The following is a 25,831-nucleotide window of genomic DNA, read 5'->3' on the forward strand; positions in this document are numbered from 1 at the left end:
TGAAACACAAGCAGCAAATCAAACCTCCCTTACACTTCAAAAGTTCCAGTGGTTCTACTGAGGAGGTTCTGCTGTCAAACACAATTACAAGGAAAATGGCTTGGCTAAACAGCTCCTGAAAATCTTCACCTCAGAATTGATAGTACAGCATCTCTTTTTTACCAGGGGGCAGAGATGGGACACAGCACTTCAGATATGCCCTGTGAGTGCTGAACAGAGGGGAATAATCACGTCCCTTCACCTGCTGACTGTGCTCTTTTTACACACAGTCAGAATATCTGTCTGGATGACTTTATAGTTAGCAGTTCTGAGGCCCTCCAGGCACCATGAACTTTGCCAATTTGCTACCAGATAGCCCAGGACAAGTTAATGAAGCCCTCAAACCACTATGTACATTTCTTGTTAAATCCCTAGATTTTTATGTGTTTCATAATTTTATGATTAAAGATAGGAAAGCCTCAGACAGTTCACTACAGTCATCAGAAATTTTCATACCTCTCCTATCTGGAACATAATTTTTTTATATTTCACATATTCTTTTTATCACATTATCACATTTATCACATTAACTTAGCAGAAAAGCTAAAAACTCTTGCAGAATAAATAATTTAACTAAGTTGTATCTTCCTGCCTAACTGATCCTTTTGTTCACCCTCAGGCCATCAGTTTGTATGATCCACATACCATTCCTTTTATGCTTTATACATGATAAAATAACCACCATGGAAATGCTAAACAATTATCACAGGCCTCCTAGAAATCAGTCAGTAAATGACCACCACCACCCTCAGTCTGATGGATCTTGATGGATGTGGGTTTAAAGCTCCAAATGCTGTGAACTCCCAGCTGAAGAATTTGAGGTCCCTTGCAAGCAACTTGCAAAATCTTCATCAGCAGGTAAGCCTGAGTTCATATTTCTGCTCCCTTAGCACACCAGTAACACTAAATCTTCCTTGTGTGTGTGTCTTGGGTTAGGAAATTCCAAAACTCAAAATAAAAACTGAAGTCAGGGACACAATAAACACAAAACTTTATGAAATGTTATGTTGAACATAAGGCTGATTTTTAAACATGTTTTAATTTCAGCTTCACCTGTGTTGGCTAAATCCAACTTCTCCTAACGTGTTCAAACTAATGATTAAGAGAACATCCTGTGGCATCTTTCACAAATGTTTGAGTGAAAATGCCACTTCAATGAGCCCAAACAGTTTCCAGAAAACTATTTAACAATTACTTGGGAAGGAGCAAAACGGGAGAAGAACGTTCCACATTTCAAAAGCAAAGAGAATTTGTTTTCTCAAGTAAAAATAACAGTCCTGAAATGTCATGAAATTCAGTGTAGGAAAAAATATAGGGATTTTTGTTTCATAGGTTGTAGCATTTCATTTGGAAAGATCCCAAGAGCATTTTATTTCCCTGCTTAAATGTACTTAACAGCAGTTTCAAACAAACACAACCAACTCACCAAGGGATGTTTAACAACAGGCTGGAATAAAATTACATCTTATCCTTTCCACAGGTGTATTTGATTAGGGAAAAAACAAAGACTCTTTAAACAAAAGAGTGTTGGACGTTTTCCCTTTTTATAATTAATACCTGCTACAGTGATTTAGGATTTATTGTTGATACGATTTCTTCTCTTCACATTTTATCTCCTGAACATTTCAGTGTTTTATGCTTTTAATGTTCTTATTTGTGAGACACTGGGAGTGCTCGGGTACTATAAAAATAATTTATTCTGATTATTATGTTCTACTATAGATGTTAAAACAATATGACTTCCTGATGATTTTTAGTTCCAAGTGGTATGAAAAAAAGTATGAAAAGATCCAGCAAATATCAGAAAATATACCTACAGTAGGATACTCTATTACTGTTTCTAATTCTCTCAGGTAACAGCCAAGTACCATCTGCTCTCTGAGTGTCTCCTACTGCCTTAAAAAGTTCATGCACAGCTCTTGCTTTAGGAGCTGAAAGAAAAGTAATCCTATTTCAAGCAATGTTGTCCATTTGATGGATTGCCTAAATCAATGAAAGCAAGAAAATTCAATATTGACAATGCTGGTTAAGTTTAGGCATTGCTGGAGTTTATAGAAAGCCATTTTCTATCACACCTTCCACTGCTGCAGCATTTTTAAATCCCTGTGTCAGTGACAAGGTGAGTTTGACACTCAGATACAGTTTTTAACCATTTTCTGTAATCAACACATTGTTTGTGCCCCTCCCATTTCCACCTGTCATTTTGTGACTTAACCCAAGGAAAAGAAAGTAAGAGAATGGAGAGATTTCAGCACCTGTGAGGATAAATGGATTCCATGACACCACAGATCTAACATTTTGTTATCTCTAGAGATGAATCTAAAAAAATCCAAACCCGTTCCTGCTAAAAGGACACACTGAATCTGTCTCCTAAATTTAAAACTTGTAATGCAACTTCTTCAAATGTCAAACTGCTGTTCTGGTAGGAATTAATTCATCTTGGTGCCACTGAAAGATTTTGGACACTGTAAGTTTATCTCTGGTTTTGTTTGAATTAATGATAGTGTTAAACATTTCTCTCAGTAGTTGACCAGTTCTAATTTAAATTACAGTAGGAAAAGGCTAAAAACTTTCAGCAATCAACACTCAGTTGTTATGAAAGTCAATAGAGGGTCAATAGGTTTTTAGATTTCATTCCAATGAGAAAAGAAACAATGATTATAGAAGTACATCATTTGAGAGCAAAATAAATGCAAATAATAGTTAATGAATCTGCTCACCTTCGGGTCCACAAACTTCTGGATTACTGATGCAAGAATTTTGATAGCTTCCAAAGAAGAGAAAGGTAACTCCTTTCTCTTCAGTGACATAAATTCCTTTGTTCACCATTCCCTCTACAATATCTAAAGGAAAAGCAAAATACAGTTTAATATTTATATAAATAAAACTTCCTGGAAACATGAATTTAACAGGCTCTTACACCTCAAATGTTTATATGTTTACTTTTTTATTGTTGTGAGTTTGTTTTTCTTTTTTTTTTTTGTTTGAGTTTGTTGTGTGTTTATTTTTCTTTTTGGTATTTTTGTTTGACTTTGTTGGTGGTTTGTTACTGTTTTTTAAAGAAACATACAGATATCTCTTTTATTCCAAGCTCTGTGATTAACTGAGACTGTTTGACAGAACACATACATCCAAAAATGATTAAAGTAATCTGAATAAACCTTATGCTTTTCAGAGTTCTGAGTATCAGACACATCCTAGAGGTGTCTTACTGTTAGACTGAGTTAGTGAAGAAACTCCTTAATTAAAACTGTAACAGAGTATGATTTGGAGGGTTTTTTTCATTTTTTGAAAGGGAAAGTTTAAGATCAAACCCCACTTTTCATTAAAAAATAATTCAATGAAACACACTTGACAAGCTACACTAAAAAGACAAAATATATCCTTTTCAGACATCCTTTGGTGTGGCATCCTTGTCATTTGGACAAGTTATTCCTTTGTCTAACATGGATAATGACTAATTTTCTTGTGACTTGCTTGTGTTCCCTCCTAAAGAAAAGCTCTGTTGATTTGTCTCCTACCAGATGGACTCTTTTAATACTAAAAAACATGATAGTTGTTTATTATAGGCAACCTCACTAAGGTCTGAGAATGCAGCTGACAGATGATGATGGGAAGCTCATCTCCTTTGTCCCAAGATAAAAGAGGGACTGGTTTTAGCAAGGAAGACAATAGGAAATCACAAAACATTCAGCTGTGTTAAAATGCCTGAATTGCACAGAACACAGAAGGTTAAATTGCCTGTTTCTGAGCAGACAGAATGGAATTGCTCAGTGGTGTCTCATGTTAATGCCACTGTTTGTGATGGCATTTCTGCAAGGACTGTGAAGATGCACAACTTTGGTTTAAAGACCCTTCTTTCTAATTTCTTCTGAAAAAATGTGAGGAGGAAAGGTGTTCCAAGGGAAGTCCAGCAGTGAGAACACATTTTCCTGCTCCAAGCTGCAGGAATTTCCTGGTAGGTGCTGCCTGGCTTTTGGAAATCTAGTGAGATCTTAAGGGGACATGAGGAAGGCACACAAATGGTGTAAAACATATGAAGGATGGGACTCAGTGCTTTTCTCTCTCTATCACAGAAGTCTTTTGCCCAGCACAAACCATGGCAAAGGTGCCCAGTCAGTGTCAGGGACAGACCATTTATCTCAAGTAATGGTCATAAATAATGTTGTCCCAGCTTCCTGTGCATTCCTTTATGCAAGAGGGACATGGGCAAAATATCTTGTCTTCAAAAGGCACACAAGGTCCAGCAGGAGAGGAGCAGTCCCAGCTGCAGGACATCAGCCCTCCAGGGCACAGCAACTGCATGGCACAGCCCTCAGGGAAGGCATGGCTGAGTATTTTCTTATGTCATTCCAAATCTCAGCTCAAGTATCAGTTCTCAGGTATCTCCCCCTCCCTTTGAGAAGAAATCATCGAGTCCTGCCAACAGGTAAAATTTAGATTCTTTTAAAAATGTGTGTACTATGGAGCAAAACAAGCATTTCTAGGGTCTTTTGGAGCCACTTAAATGATAAGCTCATCTAGCCAGAATAAATCCCATAAGGTAATGCATTTCTGTTTCCATAGCATTTCCTTTGCCATTGATGTCACTCTTTATAATGTTCATATTGAACCTATTTTATTATGTGAGAACTATGCAAATGGCCCATAAAGCAGATAAGAAAGGACTGAAAGGAATTAGGGTCATTTGAAGTTCATTATTAATAGAGTTCACATTTGCCAAAATACTTTTACAGTTAGAGAGTAAAAAATGGTGGGTTTAGTATTCCAATATAAAATTCTTACTATCTGAGCAGTTTAAATGACAGTTTTACCATTTCCATCCTTCTCCTTAGGTCAGATTTTCCAACAACTTGATGTGAGTTAATACCTAAGCATGGGGTGGACAAGAGGTCATATTTCAATTGCACCCACACAGTATAAATGGTAGTGACTTAAAGTAAGTGACTTTAATCTCATGCTCTTGTAGAAGTGTCCAACCTGTCAGGTTTCTGCCTGGTGAGTTGCCATTTTCTGTTCTTCCTTTTATCTCCTACTGTGTTGATGTTAAATAGAAGTAAACCAGTAAATAGACATACATATGCAGATTTTAGCTTTCCTGTTTTTTAAAAAAACATCATGTGAATCAAAGGTCTTATTCCAGGCTGTGGAAAGTTGCTTGCATCTGTGCCCATTAAAAAATACTATGAAACAATGAAATACAGAGTTTTAGCCTTGAAAGACAAGAAAAAAAAAATCAACCTATTTATTCTTACATGTTCCTTTTAGGCCTAATAGAATTTTTTTAGGTTTTGGAGGACCTCTAGGACCCATCCTCCTTTCCCAATAATTCAGAGTAATCCAGAGGACATCACAGGATTGTTTTCCCAATCACCTGTGCCAATGTGGGCATAAACACCCCTTTGCCACAAGGCCACTTGAACCAAAACTCAGCATTAACTTTGAGTCCAATGTTACAAGAACCAGCCAAGCTTGACAAATGCAGAACAAAAAAAATAAGTAAATCCTCACCTACAGTTGCAGAGAAGTTAGAGTAGGCAGAGTCATTGGTATATACAAAGGTAGAGTTATGGGAAGGAAGCACAGTGAAGTTGTGGATTCTTAGAGCTGGGTGGAACAACAAAAGAAAATAAGCAAATAAGCAAAACAATGAATCAACACAATCAGTAATGAATTGACCAGTTCATATCTCTCAACTTAGCACAGATCACAGGGGTTGATCAGTGGCCTTTAATATGATCACACAGACACTTCTCCCCAGCATGAATGTCACGTTCTTTACCTGCACAAGTGAAGTAAAACCAGAATCACTAAAACATTATTTTCTTCCCAGTTACTGAGAAGAAAAAACTGTAAAAGATACAACTGCAGATGAAGGGCTCTGAAATATATTCCAGTTGGTAAGGAACTCTGCATGTGTCTTAAAAATCATTACACTGGTGCAAAAGTTATGGGCAAAATTCAAGTCTCCTGCCCAGTTCTGAGAGAGACATGGACATACTGGAGCAAGGCAGTGAAAGGCTGAGAGTGTTGGGACTGCTCAGCCCGGAGAACTGAGGGCTCAGGAACCTCAGCAATGTGTAAAAGTGCTCAGTGGGACATGCAAAGATATTGCCAGACTCTCCTTATTTGTACCCAGTGAACAGATGAGAGGCCATGGGCACAAAATAAAATACAAGAAATTCCACATGAGATAAGAAAGGCCCAAACTTTTTTATATCTGACAATAAAATTTTATTCTCTAATTTTTTTTTTCTGATTTTGAGAATTTAACAGTATCTTGCACACTGTAATTTTTTACCCTGGGCAGACAAATAAAGCTTGATGGAAAACCATGAAGGTAAATGGAGAGACATTGATTTCGGACTTAGACCAACTGAGCTCAGAGAGCAAAATGAAAAATGCTCTTAAAAATACACACAAAAACCTCAAGATAAAAATGTATGGAAAACAAGGTGTCAGATGAAAAACCTGAATATGGCCACTTTTCTCTTTATTTGCTCTATTTTGAGCTGATTGTTTCCCTTCAATTGCTTCTACTACTGAGATAACCAAAATATAATTTGCTGACACACTCTCACAACCCAAATGCATTGAGAGATATAAATCTGGCTTCATGCACAATGACTTCAACAAATAAAATGGATTAACATGACGGACAGATTATGATGCTTCAAGGATTCAAGAGGAGAAACATGGAATGAAAATAATTGCATGATACGATGAGTGGAAAAACAAGAAAGACTCCAGCAATAAACAGAAGAGTTGTGTAATCAGAATGGTATCAAAAACAAGCAAATTGTCACCTGCAGTAGATTACAACAATAAAGAAAACTTTCCTGGTATATCAAAGTCAAGCATCAGGCAGATACATAAAAGCTCTGCTGGAGGCAGTCGAGATAATATCTATGTCTGATCAGACAGAACATAAGCAACTGAGAATAATTTGAGCTCTCTTGCAAAATGAAGGGAAGGATTCAGCATTGTCAGAATTGTACTGCAGAGATAAAGACTTGCCTACTGGCATCTTCTGCAAATAATTGTATGACAGAGTCCTCCAAATTTTTTCAGCAAAGTCATGCAGCTGGCTCATTTATGAAGTTCTTTAACACCATGTCATAATAGCAGTTAAAAGAGAGTGCTCCTGTGAGCCAGTCCCATCCCTGTAAGTGAAGGTTTGTAGGCTCAGGAACCTCATCTGTTCTGTTTTATCTCTTCCAAGATACTACTAGTAAAAAGATTTCCAAACACTACTAAAGAGATTTCTGAATTTTGCTGAAATAATGTAATTTAACAAAATTTGAAAAACAGTCTAATATTAATTGTCATTTTTCCAAGAGCTTTATTTTATATTTATCATTTTCAAGCACTTTCAACAGAACTTTGTTGTAACAGCATTGCCAAAACAGTGCTAGATATGGAGCACTTTACCTTTTTTGAAACTACATGAAATAGTGTTAGAAAATTACTTTAACACACTGTTAGAGAACTCATATGGTAACTTTTTGTGAGCCAAATTATTAGTCTATTGAAGTCAATAGGAATGCTGCCATCAGTTTCTGATGCAAGCAGAATATTACCCAGATATATTTCTGGTCAGCCAATTCCATTCCTTTCAGAAATTTTGTGGAAAGATAGGTCAGAGTTTAAGCTTAAAATACCTGAACACCTCTGCAAGAAAAGGTTTTGGATATTTATGGATCTTTTTCCCACTTAGGACCAGAGATTGATATGGCCATTTTTGTGTAAAAATAGCAATATCTTTGCTCTTCTGTTAACATTTCTCATGTGAGGTTGGAAAGAAAAGGTCTCCAACTCCTGATTTAATCTTCTGCAGTGGTTCTTTCACACAAGAGCTGAGCTCAGCTGCCAAGGTGGGCAGGAATGAGGGAGGAATCCAGGGAATACACATCAGCACAGCTTGGAATTGGCTGAAGTGTCAGAAGAGAAAAAGCAGTTCCTGGGAAATCACAAAGGGACCTTGGAGTCTCGGAAGGAGCAGAGCCCAGTTCCTGGGAAATCACAAAGGGACCTTGGAGTCTCGGAAGGAGCAGAGCCCAGCTGAATATTCCAGCTGAAGGGAATGGCCCTGCAGGGCTGTAACTCTGCCCTGGGACATGAGGGTTCTGTCGAAGCTCCATTAATTACATCACCTACAGAGCCCTGGGAAGCCCCACACCCCCTTCTTGGTCCTGATGTGAAACAGCAGAACCAGAAAACTGCTGAATGCAACGAGACTGCCCTTTAATAGCATTCCCTCTGGGATCCTGCAGTCCTCACAACTGACTCACTCAAATCAGTGAGTTTTTTTCTTACCAAATCTCTCTTGATTTTGCCTCATTTAAAAAAAAAATAATACAAACTAATGCTGCAATATGACTTTTAAGGAAATACCTAAAAGCAGATAAAAATAAGCAAGAAGTATCCAGATAAGAGCTCACACTCCTCTTTCTATAGATACTATATGGAATTTTCAAAAGTGCATGAGGAACTTAGGCATTTAACTCCTTCCAAAATGAAAAACACGGAGGCATCTTCACTGCTGGCATAGCCACAGATCTCAGCCACTGCGTGTATTAGTGTATGCTATGCATGTACCAAACCAACTAATAACAATGTGATTTCAATGACTCTTTGGATCATAAACCTTTTCTCTTTATAACCTTAACAATGCATAGACAGCCCATAAAACCTCTGAGAATACTCTGTAAAAATCAGTTCACAAATACAATATCATTTGGACATCAGAGCACTGCAAAAACCCTAACTGAGAAAAAATCTCAATGCTGTGGCACAAAAGGCAGACCCTTTCTTTTCTCCTGCTCCTCTTCTACTTACAGACTGCCACAAATACTTATGTTATTGCCACTGTCAGTGAATCCTTTGTCTACCTCCGACCGTACCCCGAAACTCGTGAATTCCATCCACGTGCTCCAATGGCCAATAATGGGAAGCTGAGGCGAGAACTTTGAACCCTGGAGAGAAACACAGTGGAAAAGATTATTAAGGAAAGGACTAACAAGGAGCCCAACAAGTCTGCTCAGAAAATAACAATAAAGGAGTTCAATTGGTTAAGGACATTAAAGTATTTTATGTCAATCAAGCATGGCACATAAGCGAGATCATAAATCAAATCAGATAAAGCCATCTGATCAATCACTGCAGAAAAGGAGTTTAAAACTCAACTGATTTTTATTTGAATTGCACTTCAAATGTGCAAAAATCTCTGACTAAACCCCTGCTCGTGTCCAGCAGCATCCACTGAAGTAACAGCTGAGGAGTCATTTGAGAGTAATTTCAAGATTTCACTGAGATTTCCAGCACACGGTGGACAGTACAAAGCCCTGAGACAGGAATGCACAGGGGAATCCCTGGTCTCTCTAGCAGAGACCTCTCCAGAGGTCACTCAGCCCTCTGCAGCTCCAGGGAGTAGGAGAAGAAGCTCCCAGGACTCATCCTCTCATCAAAATCCACTGGAAATGCTGTGCAACACCTTCAGGTTACATCAATCCAAGCTCTTTTGCACCTTTGGTTTTCTGTGGAGAGACACCAGCGAGGCACAGGAAGGAGCAGCAACGTGGGTGAGCACAGGTGGCTGCACAATCATTCCTGCAAGGTCCAGCCTTCTTGATGTCCCCAGACAGTTCTCACTTTGGCAGTCACACTGCAAAACTTTCTTTCATAGCAGGAATTTGATTTTCCTTGAGAAGACCTTCCAAAATATTAAGCACCACAGGGAGGAGCACTCACTCCTCCCCATATGGCATCAGCTATTCCTTCAGAACCTTCTCCACTGCACCAAAACCAGAACAACTCTTTGTGGCTGATGAGAACATTTTGCTTCCCTAAATGGCCTCCTTAGCAACAGGTGGAAAAGCTGACAAAGGTAAAACATCTGCTGGTTTCCACTGGCACTTTTATCTCACAGTCTGACTGAATGACCAGATTTTAGGAGATGTGATTACTCAAACTTAGTCAGAAACAGGCAGCCCAAAACAACCAAATTTTGTGTCAAGATAACAGTTCTATTTTAAGAGTAGAGCACTAATAATGCAGGAAAACATGAATTGTAATTTCCTGTTAGCTGCAAGAAACCCTTTAGTCTCAAAACAATTAATTCAACCAGCTGTGCTGTAATAAATTCATAATCTCCCATATCTTAGAAAGTTTTAGAAGGTGGATAAAGATATACAGAAATGTTCCTGTGAATGCAAATGAGAATGGTGTGTTCTGTTCACCATCAGGCCACATCATGCAACTAGTCTGAGTTAATCTTTGCTTTGGGGGCAGAGGGGAGGGAACACAATAGATGACAGGGACAGGGAGAGCAAGTATTTATATTACACCATATCTGTAGTTCTCTGCCCTACAATCAATTTATGATCCCAAGCAATCTTTCAAGAGCCTGAGGTGTGAAGCTGATAGAGATAAATTTGTTAAAACCCACTTCAAAAAGCTCCCCACACATAATGTGCAAATTAAAAGAAGTCACAAGCAATGCCCTTTGACATTTGCAGATTATCCCACACCTTTCTTGACTCTTGAGAACAAAACAGCTTACCTGTTTGATAGTTTTTCTATCATTTTAATGTCCTGGATACAAAGAGGATTTCTTTATCATAACTATGAAGGTGCAAAGATTTCATTTGCATCCTTAAACTGCCTAATGCACAGCGTGGAGAGCAGTTTGATGGCCTCCACCCTCATGGTATAGTTCCTGAGGTGTGGCACAGATGGAATCCTAAGATTTATTGTTGTATTATGCCTGCAAAGTTGAGAGAATTGCTAAACATCACAACAAGCAATTGCAGATCTGAGGAAACAGAACTAAAACAAGTTCTGCATCTTGTGAGGATACACAAAGTACTCAGACTTGCTTCCAAACTCTACTATACCAGATATCTAACCAATGATTCATAATTGACCAGGATTTATTATTAGCTCACCTAACTAAATCTTTGCAGTTGTCAGAAGGGTTTTCCCACAAAGAGGGAGCAGGAGCATAAACAGATAAGATGGGGATGTCTTTAGGGAAATGGATAAGATTCTATGGCTATACATTTCCTCTGACTATTTGGAAGACACACAAAAAGGCAAAATTGCTAATGAAAGGACAAAGATACTGCCAGTATAAGAGACCAGTGACCCAGAATGAGCACATACTAAATCCAACCTGAAAATCCAAGCAACCCAGACTCATCCAAACTGAGAATGGCAAAGCACACCAAGGAAACGGGATATAGGAACAAGAGGATTTGCATTTGCACAAGCTAAATCTGGGTATGTGCTTAGTTCTATCTTCAGAGAACATGCAAAAGAAATGAATATTATACATTTCTATGGTAGTAAGAGCATGCACAGAGGCTACCTGAGCTGACAAACCCCCATCTACCTTCCATGAAACTCCCAGTTCCATTTTGCAGAGCACAGAACGTGCCTGCTGGTTCAATGCACTTACATGCAAATATCTTTTGCTCCATTAACATCTCCCTTTTGTATCAGGGAACAAAAAGGGATTTAAGTTAGGAGATGTGGTAGAAAATAAGAATTAGAAAAAGAGAAAAGAAAGCTCCTGGGAGAAAATTATCTGATGCCAAAAAATGTGACACAACACGGCGCAAGGAGCATTTTAGCAGCAGGAGTAGCAGCATCACAACAAACTCATAAGGAGAAGAAATATTCTAGAGAGCTTCCTCTTAAAAGCTGTGAAAATGGACCCAAAAAATGGGAAGGGCAATACATATACAGCAAAGAAAACTGCCTGGAGCCACGCTGCATGTTGGTGGCTTTCCCAGCTCCCAGTCCTGAACTACATAAAGCCACATTGTTACTCCACTTCCAGCCAAACAGCCCTGAGAAGACCTCTGGAAACAAATACCTGTTGCTTTGAATGCAATATCCTTTCCATAGGTAACTACACTGTTTAGAACAAAATCCCAAGACTTTTCTGCAGCCTGGCTGAAACGTAGAAAGCATTGCTTGCTGTGATGCTTCACCCTGTTCTCCAAAATCAGTGCTGTGGAACTTGCCCCCTTATCACAGGAGGCTTTTCCCCCCTTGTTGTTCCATCAGCCAGAAGGCAACGATCCTGATCTATAGGAAATGGGATTGGAGTTGTTGTTTTTGAGCAAAGGTTGAACAAAAGAAACTAATCAGGCTGAAGCTACTGCCCCAGCAGACAACATGGCATTCCCACACATCTCTGTGTTTGCCTTGAAAATAATTGCATACGGTTAAAACTAAAAAGCACAAAGCAATACGTGAATTGGTAAAGCAGTAAAATTGTACTTGTACACCACCATGAGGCTTGAGGTTAAACTATTTATATAAACAGAAGAATTCTGCAGTTACACACAGACCCCAAAGAAGCTTTGAATAAGTTTTTTCTACATTGAAAACAGATGAGAGATCCTTAATACGTTCTGTAACTGATTTAAACTGAAGCGTGGAGGCTGGGAGGAGGGGACATGACTTCAAGCCATGCCAAAGTACTGCAAAGTACACAAACTGGAATATCTAACTGTAAATCATTGAATTGAAAACGTTGAACACTAAGGGGAAAAAAAGGAAAATAGTCTGTGTAGAGGTCTGATTCAGAAAAACACCCTCAAAAAAAGTAATAATAATTGTATATAGAATTTTTCCGCATATCAACTACAAGCCATTTCTCTCCAAATATATTTCCATTCTGAATATTCAGTACTACTGAATTTAAAATGACTGGGACAGTCTGATTCTTTAGACCATTACATTTTTAATACAGAGCTGACATTCAAATGTAGGATCACAGTTTCTTTGGAGGTACCAAGAGAATAAGAAACACAAACCAAAAAAGCAAATAAATATTTCAGCACATTTTCATAAAAGGTAAATAGAGCATTCCTTACCTGGGTGTTTGGGTAGCTGGGAATAGTTTCCATACACCTGCACAGAAAATATTACATAATGAGACATAATGAGGCAAAACTTGCTAAGAGGAATCCAAGTATACTTCAATACTGAGCATTACCTGGTATTTTTGCTGAAATAAAATCAGCAAAGAATAATGACAACAGAGCAGAGATAACAAACTTTCCATGGTCTATTTCAGGTTAAAAGTACAACTGAAATCCAATTCCTGTAAGATTTCAATCATAAGTTTTCCTTTGCTAGTTTTGGTGTTAAAAAGGTCATTTTCCATGCAGGTTCAAAAAGTCTGTTCCTTCAGTGATGGCAAAACATCCTTCCAGACCCTTTAAGTAGTATTTTCTTGCTTCACACTTTGATATCTTCATTTAACTCTAAATAAATTACCGTGATTGGAGGAAAATTAAAAGAAATGTGCATCAAATCCGAAAGCTGTGCTGTTCCGTGGAAAGAAGTCAAATATTTCTGTTCCAATCCGTGCCAAAAAGAAAAGATCTTGTTTTCAACTTTCTTCCTCTGGTTGTCTTTTCCTTGCAATTACTTTCCCGTTGTCAGAGACCCGAAGGCAGTTTTAGTTTTGCTCAGAAGAAAATGCACTTCCTTAAGGCACATGGGGGGGTAAAACTCTCCCTATTTCCTCGGAACTGAGCTCAGAAGAGCTGCAAACCCCTCGCTTGTCCAGCTCACGTTTGCACCTCCATCCCAGATCTTTTTGGGTGGAGAGCAAGGCTGAGTGATGTCATGCTTTCTTCTCCAACTTTGTCCCATTCTGGTACTCTATTTATATCCCGGCGCTGCCGTCTCTTTGCTGGGTCCTAACACAGCCAGGCAGGAACAAGTGGGAAGGAGTCCATGTGCTCCAGCAAACAGATAACAGGGAGGTGACTGCCCTCAGCAATCTGCACCTTCCACAGGACTCAGGGCACCACAGGAGTGCACAATTCAAAGGAAAAATACAACAGAAGTTTTAGAAGGAAAGCTGAGATGTATTTATTAAAATAACAGATTGCGCTTCAACCTAAACAAGCATAACCTTTAAAAAAACCTCATTTAAATCACATGGCACTCCCAGGGATTGGCTTTACTTTGACTGTATCTATCAGGGGAAACTGAGGCATTTTTGTTTCACTGATGTGCTTGAAGTTGCACAACAAAACTAGTAAAAAAACCCTATGAAAATACTTCTGTAGTTGTATTTTACTTTTTAAAATAAAAATAATTACATATAAGTATTTTTGTAAGAGTTTTCCAATTACACCCTGAACTATGTCACAAATATTAATCAGCATTTTACATGGAAAAGAAAAATAGCAGCTTGAACTAGCTGATATTTTACATTTATTTTGCTCTGCTATGGTAAAATCTGGTTTTGTTCTCTCCAAGTGCTTTATTTTCAGTGACATAAACTGAAAGATTAATATTTTCAATAAAATATGATAAGCTTTCCATCCCTGTTCATCTCCTCCCTGGACATTCATATCAACCCCTTCTTTATCCTCACATCAGCCCCTTAAAGGTGACATAGGCAAGATCAGAAACTAGAAATCAGAATTACAACATGTGAATATGTTCAGCAAAATCCAGATTATTTTATTTACCTTTTGATTGCCAGAAGTTATGTCAATAGACTGGATGTTACTTCCAGCCCCAGATGCTTCCTGGTCTATAAGAAAGGGATTTATTTCCATGCAGCCACTGCCCCTACAGGACTCACCTTCTCACCTTTGGGTGTCCCCTCCCCACCCATCCATTCAGGGACTTTTGGCCCCATCTCTTCAGGTACCTCCATCAGCTCTTATTTAACTGGTTCCTTTATAAACTCTATTCTTGCCCGTGCATTTTCCCTCTTACTTGTCTGCTGCTTAATCACAACTTCTGCACCAAATTCTTCACTGGAGTTCATTATAACTTTTAGGATGAAATGGTTTTCCAGTGGCACTTGATAGAGATATTATACAGCTGGAAACCAGGAACCTTGGCAGTACCTGTGACTCTGATTTACCCACCTGGCTTCCCAGATGTATTCTGAATTTCTAAAGCTCCTTGCAAATGACTGACAACTAGATGGGACTCCAGGGACTGAAGAGATCAAAATTAAGTTTGGAAACCCCAAGACATTCATGCTGCAGGAATGCTCCAGTGCTTACCAAACTTTAATATTATAAAATTTCAGTATTGAAATCAAATGTGAATTTTGTTTCTAATCCTGATTTAGGTCCTACAAATCTGGAAAATTTTGAATTTCAGTTCCTACCAAAATTTAGCTTCCCATTTAGTGATAACCAGTCTGACTTTTGCTTATTGCCCTCCAGGTTTTTTCAGACTTCTTCCCTCATTAGTATTAGCCACAATATCCTTGATATCCTGCAGGAAGAGGAAGAATTCTGCATAAACCCTGGGAATTCTGCACCATGTAGAGACAATGTAATGACATGTAAAGCTGCCCTTAGAAATAACAGAGAGCTGCAGCTAAAAATCCTGAGGAAAGCTAAAATGTAAAAAGAGAAAGACAGGAATTTGAAATATTTGCCAAGAGGGGCCTGTCAAGGGAAAGAATATGCTTACCAAAACAATTGTGAGAATCCAAGCAAACATGTTCACTGCCAAACCTTTTCTGTGGAACCAGCAAATTGCAAGCAGACACTGGAGATTATTTGCAGAAACAAATTCTGAATTTATTCCTGTGATCCTCTGGAAACCTGATCTGGAGAGTCCCAGAGCTCCCACCGCAGCCCAGGGGCAACCCAGGCATCTCCTGGGCAGAACAGAGACCCTGCCCCAGCTCTGGGAGGACCATCACTCGCAGGGATTGCTCCTGAGCAGCCTGAGGATGGAGCAGTGCTCACCTGAAGGACCTGCACATCAATAAAACACAAAGCTCTGGGGTTGGGCAGCCCTTGCTGAGCTCTCTGGAGGGTTTCCCTGAGCACTCTCCCACCCCGGGAGTAAGGCAGGAGAAAGCTCTGCCCCCCCTGTTACAGTTTGGGGGGCCCTGAGAGGCCTCTGGATATTCTGGTCCACTCAGGGGCAGGGAGGAGCTGCTCTGCAGTGGGACAAAGGTTTAACAAAAACCAGAATCGATGGCTTTATGTCAGTGGTGTTGGTTGCAACACTTGCACAAGGAGGTGTGACCTGTCATGTGATAATGGACCTCAACTTTCAGCTCTCTCTGTTTGCCCTGTGTTCATTCGGGACTCCCATTGTTGCTCCCATTGTTGCTCCCATTTGTTACCCCCATTGTTACCCCCATTGTTACCCCCATTGTTACCCCCATTGTTACCCCCATTGTTACCCCCATTGTTACCCCCATTGTTACCCCCATTGTTACCCCCATTGTTACTGAAAATCAGCAAAGGCTGTAGGTGACATTTAGCAGGAAATGAAAAATAACCTGGAGATAAAAATCTTTATTGCTAACTACCTAAACACAAGCAGAGAAACAATCATTTAAAGTTTGACACTGCAGAAGGCAAACAACCTACAACACAGTTTGCCTCCTTTGTTTTCATTGGAATCACTGACTTACCACAAGAGAGCTGGGGCGTAATTGGGATTGAAATGTTTGAGCAAACATCTTAGAAAGGAGTATTTTAAGAATCAAACTAACAGATTTTGTAAACTTCCCCAATATCACAGTCTCTACTAACACACCAATAAATATTCTGGATTGAAATGGCACTCTGGTCAAACTGTTTGTCTGTCAGCAACATTAATAACAAGTTGATTACAACTGATACATCAGCATCCATCCACTTCCATTTTAGTGCTAACTTTTCTGGCTTCTAATGGACATCCCAGGTAAGTGGTTGTAGAACTGATTTTATTTAATTCATTTACACAAAACACCCACAGCTCTGTGATCTAATTTATCTGTCCTTTGCTACAGGGAACCACTCAGATGTATACAGGTGCAATTTGGTTTGATTTGCATTTCAAAAAATCATTTGGCAGCTGCATCACCCTCAGAAGGACTGAAGGACATGTTTCCTTCCCTGCCTTGTTCCTTGATGCATTACAACCAAAGGGCAATACTAATTGACCAAGTAATTATGGAATACAACACCCATTTCCACTGCCACCCTTCCCCAAAGCACCTCGGGATTACTCAAGGAAAATCCAGCCTGTGATAAGTTTTATTTAAACTAAAAACTTGTGCCTTCCTAACTCGAGACTCTGCAATTCTAAACAAAATCAAAATACACAACTAAAAGGGGGGGTTTTGTTCCAGTTTTAAAAACTGTTTGTTAGTGTTTGTTCTTGTGGATGTCACCACCTCATGTTGCTGGACTAAACTCTCCACGGACAACCCCTGTAACATTCATTTTACTGATAACTATTCACTGAACTGTGGATGCCTGTGAGTGAACAACAGATTGAAATACACTGTACCTGTTTTTTTAGAACATTAAAAAAAAGGCCTTTTTTTTTTCTTTTAGCACTTTCCCAACTAAACAGACAGAAGATTTAACAAGAAGTCATTTTAGGTTTGGAAGTTTTCTCTAGGACTGCAAAAAACTGGCCAGCAGTGTTAGTGCTTCTCTTTACACTGAAACTTCAAAATTAATAAATTGTGTGTGAAAGTGTGTTTTTATTAGAAAAAGGCAAGAGAGTTGTGTAGTTGACACAAAGGATATGTTTGCCTGGCAAGAAAATTGCTATAATGCTCTAGCCCCTATAGCAGCAGAAGCAAAAATACTGTGGATAGCACAGGACAGCAAATATGATCTATCATATTCAAGGATCCAACCAGATTTTGGTGCTCTGGTTTCACTTCTATTATCCAGCTACAAAACTCAAATGCTTATTTCTGCATGTAAAACAAATAAAATATTACATTTTCTTTCATATCTACCTGTAAGTCCCTTATTAGAAAGATGTTGTGGGCTTTTTTTGCTGTTTTGTGGGTCTGTTTGAAGCAGAATTGAAATTCATAGACTTGAAGTGCCCTGGGATGAGCCATCAGGACTCAGGTTCATATAAACTCAGGTTAAGAAACAGACTAAGCAGGGCATTTTTAATAAAAATAAATTAAACATTGGTGTGCTTGGGTGGGTCAACAGCAGAACAAGAGTCAAAAAAAGCAAACAAAAATCTTCGGAGCATTATAAAGAACAAATTAAAACAATTTAAAAAATAAAACCCCAAGGTTTTCCATACTTTATGGGAAAGTATTATGCATAAAGGTTTTGTACAGGCTATCCAAGCTGCACAGAAGCTTTATTAAAGTGAGAAACTGTTATAAATACAGGCAGATTTTATGATGCCTGATAAAGTGCAGCTTTCTCAGAGCTGTGACCTTCAACAGCACAACCATAAAGCCGAATGAGCAGCTTCAGGTGGGAGATAATAAGACACTTTATGAGTTCTTTGCCAGGCTCTGACTCTGGCAGGAACAACCTGCACAAAGACAGCTGCTAATGGGCAACTCCAAGGCTTCAGAAGAACCACAAAAGTGATGAAAAAACCTTTACAGACAGAAGGAATTCAGGCATTGCAGTTCTTACTATCTGACAGAAGGTGACCAAAGGGTGGCAGTGGCCACTGCCTGACTCTGGTCCCTGGGACATACCTAATAGTTAAAGATATTTGGGGAAAATTAGTCAGAAAGACCACATGAGAACATTGCATGAAATTTTCTTTGAGCTGACAACACTGAAAAGGACAAACTGAACAGTTCAGATTGGAGAAAAAGAAAACAAACACAAAGCCTGGAGTTAATTCAGCAAGGCTAACGCTATCATGGAAAAATATTTTTCTAATTAAGGAGATGAGAAGTTGCTGGTCGGTGCCAGAAAACAAAATACAGCTTTTTGGCAATAAAATTTAGGCCTAATCAGATAAAGATACTTTTATTGTGCAACATATATAATATAAGGCTGATTTTATAAATATAAATATATATATACTTTATGAAAACATTAAGACACTGATTATTCAAAGACCAATTAAGCAGGTAGATAACAATAAATCATATATTTAAAGTTTCTTTGGGCAAGGTCCCACTTACTAACTGATAGTTATTGGATTACTCTTTTTAGTGTCTATTTACTATACATCAGACCTTTTTTGTACCATGGTAATGCCTTGAACATCTACTCCATACACTGAAAAAAAAATTTATTTTTGCAAAGCAGTCTTGGCTTTTGTGCAAATCCCAAAGAATTAATGTAATCAAATCTTTGATTATCTGAGCCTTAACATCAAGCTTACATAAAATTGCATAATTGTATAAATAAAACATTATACAAATGCTTCTTTCTGTGATTAAGCCAAATCCTTTTTGCCAACAACCACCACCTGTAACTGTGTCTGTTTGGGATCATTTAGGTAGTCAGGGCTTCTTAATTACACAAACATTTCACCATGATAAACTTTGGCCTTTAGGATTTGGGCCAGTTTTCCTCTTACAGTCTTACTTATTTCTGTCTTGTATTTCTGGAAAAAGGCAACTCCATGAACAGTTTCATTCAACTTTCTTGTGAGACAAGTTCAGCAGCCCAAGGGGACAATGCACCCAGGAGAAATGGAAATGACCTCTCAGCAAGAACATCAAAGGTTGCTATAAACATATACATTAAAGACTTTTCAATCTTTTATTGTTTCTTCCTTTGGATCTAAGTGGCAAAAGCAATGAGAGGGTGTGGACAGAAGACAGAGAGCTGGCTAAAGGGTTGGCAGCAGCTTCCAAATTTACACTCTTATTAAGATCTGAAGAGTCATCAACCCTGAAATGAGACTCATTGATTAAATTAAAAGCATGAAAACTCAATTCCAGAGTAAATTACACAATGTCAGGTACTGATCTTATCTCTCAGGCCAACACAAACCAAACCCAACAGAAATTGTCTTCCATGACCTCTCGACCACTGTTGACTCCTATTGCTTTGTTCCTCACTCTGCTGTAATGTTTAATAATCTGAATAATCACTTACATCTGTTGGCTGTAACAGTCATCCCAAAGATCCTAAAATCACAAGGCACACCCTGGAATCATGGAACTGGCTACAAACATATTTTCAATACAATAAACAAAAGAAAAAAATCCCATTTGTATCTGCCACTGTTCTTAATGCACATTGCAGGAAAGCAAACTGGAATAAAATCAACCATTCAAAATGGGATTTTGACTATGGAAATGGATATGATATGGAGATCAAAGAAATCCCCTCTTTTCTTTTTCCAGAGGATTTGACAATCTCTCAGTGATTTTCATGGAAATGTCATTTTCAGATGTCACTTGCAGCTAAAGACAAAGGATGCAACCTTCTTCAGATCCTTTTTAATTAGTTAGAAATACTGATTTTTCAAAAGATTGTGTGTTTCCCTACTCCCTCTTGGGCTCTAAGCCTTTTTTAGCACGTGCAAAGTCAGCTGGGATGAAGAGCAGGAGACACAAACATCAAGGAATACTCACCACATCAGCATTAAATTAAATACAGAAGAAACTGTTCTGTAGTCAGGCCTGTGAAAATAGCATTACAACATTTAACATGTCAGATTTCAAACAGCCAGGGATAGATGTCATGTATTTAAAAGCAGGATTTATCCATTGTTCAGAGGGAATAAAACCATTAGTCCTCTGCTAGTGATAAACCACTAGTAACCAGTATCCACTCAACAGATGACAATGGCAACAGAAACAGAAATAACATTCAAAAGCATGATTAAGCCAAGCAGAATTGCTCTCTCTATGGTTTTTAGAAAGGTAGAAAAGAAGGTTTTATACCTACATGTTTTCCTTTGCACTTATTCTCCAAGGTTGATAGATAATAGGAAAAATAAAAGCTATTGTTTCAGGTGTTTTACTGAAGCTTCCAGGTCAAACACAGCATTAGTTGTAGAAGGCACTGCATGCAAATGTATCAAAGAGGCAGTGCCTACCCATTTAGGAGTCTGTAACCACAGCACTTGAAGGGCACTTGCAAAAGTTGTCAGTTGAAAGGAGTAGAAAAACTGGAAACAGCAGAATGGCTGCCCCAGGGTGTCTTTCAAACTGCAGCACAGAATATGCTACATGCTTAAATCATATTTATCTTTCACATGTTACTCAAGGTCCCTGCTGCTCACTGAGGTAACATCTGATTTGGAAATATCCAAGTTACTCACCTGCAAGAAAGTGGCAAATACTCCACCTGACAAGCAATCTTCAATTTGGAGGGTGTTAAGGTAGGTTTTCCCAGGCAGCTCCCATTTAAATTACAGAAGTTCTAGCAAAGCCAACTGTCTTGTGCACAACGAAGATCAGTGATGGAACAAACTCATTTATTTTCTGTTAGATCCATTTCTTCTCAGTACAGCCTTTTGCCATGGCATCCTCTCAGCACTGCCTGGAGTGCTCTGCAGCAAAGCTGGGGTGCACAATCAGCCCCTGGCACATCTGGGCACAGGCAGTTCTTGCAATTTGTTTGATACAAAGCAGCTCTTACTTTAAATTCTCTGTGGTGGAGAACCACCTAGTGAAGTTTCCAATTATCAGAAGAGAGTTTTGCTATTTCCCCTCCCTCTCCCGTCTGCATCTTTCTTTCCCCCTACTGCTTTCTTCTATTTGGATTGGTGTCTAATAGCAGACTTCCATTAAGCATAATTGTTACTAGTTAGTTATGCTTCAGAACTCTGCATTAATCATTATCACATCAGCATATGAGCATTTTGTTCTCCAGTCATAATTTATGCCTTTCTGGTGGCCCAGCTCATGGGCTTGCTTTCTTCCTCCTGCTCTTGAGTTCCCTTGTATTCCTTCCCACAGACTCAGCCCTTTGGGACAGCAGTGTCCTCTCCAAATGCCACATTCCCCTTGGTGCTTTTCCTTACCAACAGTCTAGGCTGTGTTCCCAAAATGCCCCTTGGGTTCTGAGCCACACTGCACAGGAGATTCCATGAGTTCCATCAGGTGGGAATTGGCCTGTGTGGCAGAATCAGTCAGGTGCTTATTCCACACTGGAGCAGGGCCCTCAAGCTGGACACCACACAGGGTTTATCACCTACCAAACAGGCCAAGTGCACTTAAGGAACTTTTTAAAAATAGCTTTTTCCAGCACAACCAGATGAAACCACCACAGGTCTAAGTGGACGATTCTCTTTCTCCCTAATTTACATTCTTTTCACAGCAAATTAGTACTACAGTACTCAGGACACCGACTCTTCAAGCCTTCTGTTCATTTTGCTCATCATAGCATAACTACTACAAGATCAAGCCATAGTTGACACAAGTCCTGTGCTAGATCTGACTATTGCAAGTTCCTCAGCACATTTTTGTTTTGTAACTCTATGTGATCAGCACTTGATGCATGATTTCTTTTTTTAAGGGGGTGAAGTTATACTTTAATTCAGGGTCAATTATCAAGGCATTTATTGGCTCTATACAGTAAGATCTGAGTATAACATTTTTTTAGCTTAAACTTGATGAATATTGGGGGGGAAATGAGAAATAATACAATGGCAGTGCCTACTCGTTGCAATGCTAACAGCATTTAGGACGAACCAAACCCTCTCGCGATTCACTGCCTCGGTGTATCTCCCTCTCGGTGGATTTAATTTAAATAAAAAGGTCTATTTATTAAAGAAGCGCCGCTGGGCGGGCCGTTCGCGCCACCGCGTGGCCGAACCCGGCACTGCAACGGCAACCGCGGCTCGGCTCTCCCGGGAACCCCATTCCAGCCTGGAACCATCCCGGTTTCTCGGATCATACAGTCCCCTTGCTAGGGGGAAAAAATAACTATACAGGAACCACTCGATCTTCATGGCAGAGATATTATAATGCTGTATCAGAGCTGCTCAGCTACTGAGCCAAGAACAGCTCTCCCTTGGTTTAAGCCTCACGTACCCAGCAGCAACTGCACTTGTGACCGGCAGGTGACGTGTCTCAAACAGTTCATTTACAGGTAAACTTTGCAGAATTACTGTACTCATCTGCTATAGCTGGAAATAAGTTTTATAATTAGACCTCAATCTAGGTATTCAAGTAAAACAAAACCGCCAAATACAAGTTTCTAGATCCAGAATCAAAAGACAATGAATAATGCCAGAAAACGCAGATTCCATTAGTTATGACCCACCTTTTAACTTCTAAATGGAACAAACCTCTTTGGCTTGAGCTCTTTCCCTAAATACTTGCCCTGCAAACCCACCCTAAGACCCAGAAATTCTGACTTTTTAAAAATTATGTAATCCACTGAAAAATCTGATGACTTTTATATCCTCAGTAGAAGCAAAACACACGCTGCTCCCCTCCAGTACTACTTTTGAAAGCCACCAGGATAGAAAAAGGTCATCGTCAAGTTATCACTGGTTTTCTGCAGTGAAAAGCTTATACAGCAACAGGAATTGGAATCACTAGTGGGAAATCAGACTGCAGGACTGGCTTGTGAAAGCTCTTAGCTGAAAAAAAAGTTCAACACAAACAAGAACCATTTATTAATCACTTCATTTGCTATCTTTGGCTTAGCACTTTGTACAGAAGACTGAAATAGCTGCATCATGAAAGATTTGAGGCTTCAGAGTATCATCAGTGACTTTGTCACTTCAACAATCACAGCAGTTATTGATGACAGCAGTTTTATGAGCTCCCTCTTTATGACCATCTACTTTGCAGTTAGTTTTTGGTTTAGTTGCCCTTTTCAGTCTTTGTTCATAAAGTGTCAGCATGGAAATGGGCACCTTCAAGTAACCCATCATTGCCTCCTACTAACCTGGAACTGTATCAGTAACATTCAATTTTCAACACTTGCATTAAATATATTAAAGCCCCAACTTTAGAGATAGTGGATCAAACATTAAAACTTCTGTTCATATTACAAAATATGAATTTTCATTTATAATATTGTCAAGTAAATTTGTCCTCATAGTCTTTTTTTTTTTCCCTTCAAGGAAGTAGAAATATGGGAACCTGATGCTTTTAATCACTGAATTCCAGGATCACAGCAAAGCAGACATCAACCACTACTACCCAAAATAAAAATCAAGCAACGTATTCCTATACTGAACTAGTGTCCTAATACAAACACTGGCCTGTTTCAGTGGTGCAGCTCGTAGAACACTGGAATTTAGGGGAAATGTCATTTACTCACTAGACATTCTGTTCATTCTGTGAACTAGAAGATAATTATCCACACACTCCAATTAGAAGTATTTGTCTTCTACACTCAAATCCGTAACCCAAGGTCTAGGCGGTGCTAACCCGTAAATAACATGTCTTATGTGCTAACATTCCTATGATTATTCAGTAATTAGATGAATAAGGGCACTGTGGTTTGGGCTCATCAGTAGGTCCCACCAAGTCTGTTACCCAAAAAAGCTCCTGGCTAGAACATCATAGGCATTTATATTCTCCCACAAGTCCTCAGCTCAGTGTCTCCCAACCTCGTCCACTTGCAGAGATGACCAAGAACTCCACAGGATGCTCATACAGCTGTTTGTGCTCCAACAGATTCTTAAAGGCAAACTTTTCAGCTCAGCCCAAAAGGTCAGCACATACACATACAAAGCCAGGCTATAAATTAATGCACCCAGGTAAAAACAGCCTGAGCAAAGGGGCACATTTACTGTCTCAGTCACCTGTAGCACATTGCTACCACTTCTAGCTTAAGGGGGTAACCAACTTGACAAAACTCAGGCAAGGAAGCAACCAGTACCAGTGCAGGTCAGGAAAAGAACTGGTTTCAGCCAAACCAGGCATTTGTGTTTCAGGAAGGTGAGGACAGTTTATCTCAGCAGTTGTCTCTACTCAGACTGTGTGAGCAAAACAAACCAGTTTCTAGAGGAAAAAGACGAATTTTGTTGCTTTGTAACTTTCAGGTATGAGACTCCAACCTTCTCGGCACAGATTTCCCATGTTGCAGCAAAGCACTACCCAGCACTTCTAAATAATGTTGAAATCCTGAGATCCAAAGGCACTCCCCGTGTTCCTAAGGAGGCCTTTAACTCTCCTTCATTTCAAGGTTCACTAAGTGGCACATTTTCTCTGCCAGTTTCCTGAACTGATGCCTTTGCTTTAACCGTTTTGCACACGCATTAGTTCTCCAACTACTCTTCTGATACAAGCCCCTGGGCTTGGGCACTTGACAGCTCCCAACTTCATCACACAGAATATGCTGAGTTGGAAGGGACCCACAAGGGCTGTTAAGCCCAAACCTGGGCCCTGCACAGGACCATCCCCAAGAGTCACACCACGTGCCTGTGAGTTATCATGGAACTAGGACAGTAAACGGCCCAAGTTCCCTAAACCCAACCTGAAACATTTTTAGTGTGGAAAAAAACTCACCCAGTGCAGGGGATACAAGAACTACGTTTAACTGATCCAACCAGACTCTTAGAAGGGTGAAAGTTAAGGAACTTCAAATGAGGAATCTGAACATGCATTTAAGGCTACCTGCACTATTTATAATAAACAGGGACTAAATGTAACAAATACAATGCTGCAAGAAGTGGGCTTAAGCTCACTCCCAAACATTCCAAGTTTAAGAGCCTCCTTTACAGCAGGATCAGTAATCCTGTCTACTTCAGAGCAGAATTTTTTTGGACTTGGGAGCAAACCTGAAGACTATAGAGCAAACCTGACAGCAGTTAGACTTTGAACAGCTTTTTCACCTTTCCAGCTCTTCCAGAGGAATTCATGCTAAGGGTAGCACCTGTTTTAAGCAAGGAAGTTGTAAAATGACACCATACACATTATGAAACAATACAGATATAACGTCAGTGCTGCTGTTTTTTCTTCTTAAAGCATTATCAGTTCTGCAGAGTTACTGAACTTTTCCATTTCGTGTTTTCAAGCAGTAAGTTTCCAGAAGTGAGACAACTTGAAGGCAAAAAAGCTACCACACTTAGTAAAGCAGCAGCAGCCAAGCCAGCAGGATTAACCAAGATATGCACAGGTAATTAGTAACACAAC

At 39.3% G+C, this 25,831-nt stretch overlaps 1 protein-coding gene across 4 annotated transcripts in view; it reads right to left on the minus strand.

Annotated features, from left to right (window-relative positions):
• ADGRD1 (adhesion G protein-coupled receptor D1) overlaps positions 1–15,603 on the minus strand; it is a 150,019-nt gene extending 134,416 nt beyond the window's left edge. The window contains exons 1-5 of one of the 4 annotated variants that reach the window (XM_071572318.1): positions 15,511–15,603; positions 12,927–12,963; positions 8,931–9,014; positions 5,551–5,646; positions 2,760–2,882 (exon numbers count right to left, since the gene is read on the minus strand). In XM_071572318.1, the coding sequence (XP_071428419.1) occupies positions 2,760–2,882; positions 5,551–5,646; positions 8,931–9,014; positions 12,927–12,963; positions 15,511–15,540 (370 nt within the window). In that variant the 5' untranslated portion in view covers positions 15,541–15,603. Of the gene's footprint in view, positions 1–2,759; positions 2,883–5,550; positions 5,647–8,930; positions 9,015–12,926; positions 12,964–13,048; positions 13,706–15,510 lie in introns of those variants that run through there. The other 3 variants (XM_071572316.1, XM_071572315.1, XM_071572317.1) reach the window with 3 other exon arrangements.
• Between the last annotated feature and the right edge of the window lie 10,228 nt (positions 15,604–25,831).

This window comes from Pithys albifrons, chromosome 17, assembly GCF_047495875.1.
Source record: "Pithys albifrons albifrons isolate INPA30051 chromosome 17, PitAlb_v1, whole genome shotgun sequence".
NCBI lineage: Eukaryota > Metazoa > Chordata > Aves > Passeriformes > Thamnophilidae > Pithys > Pithys albifrons.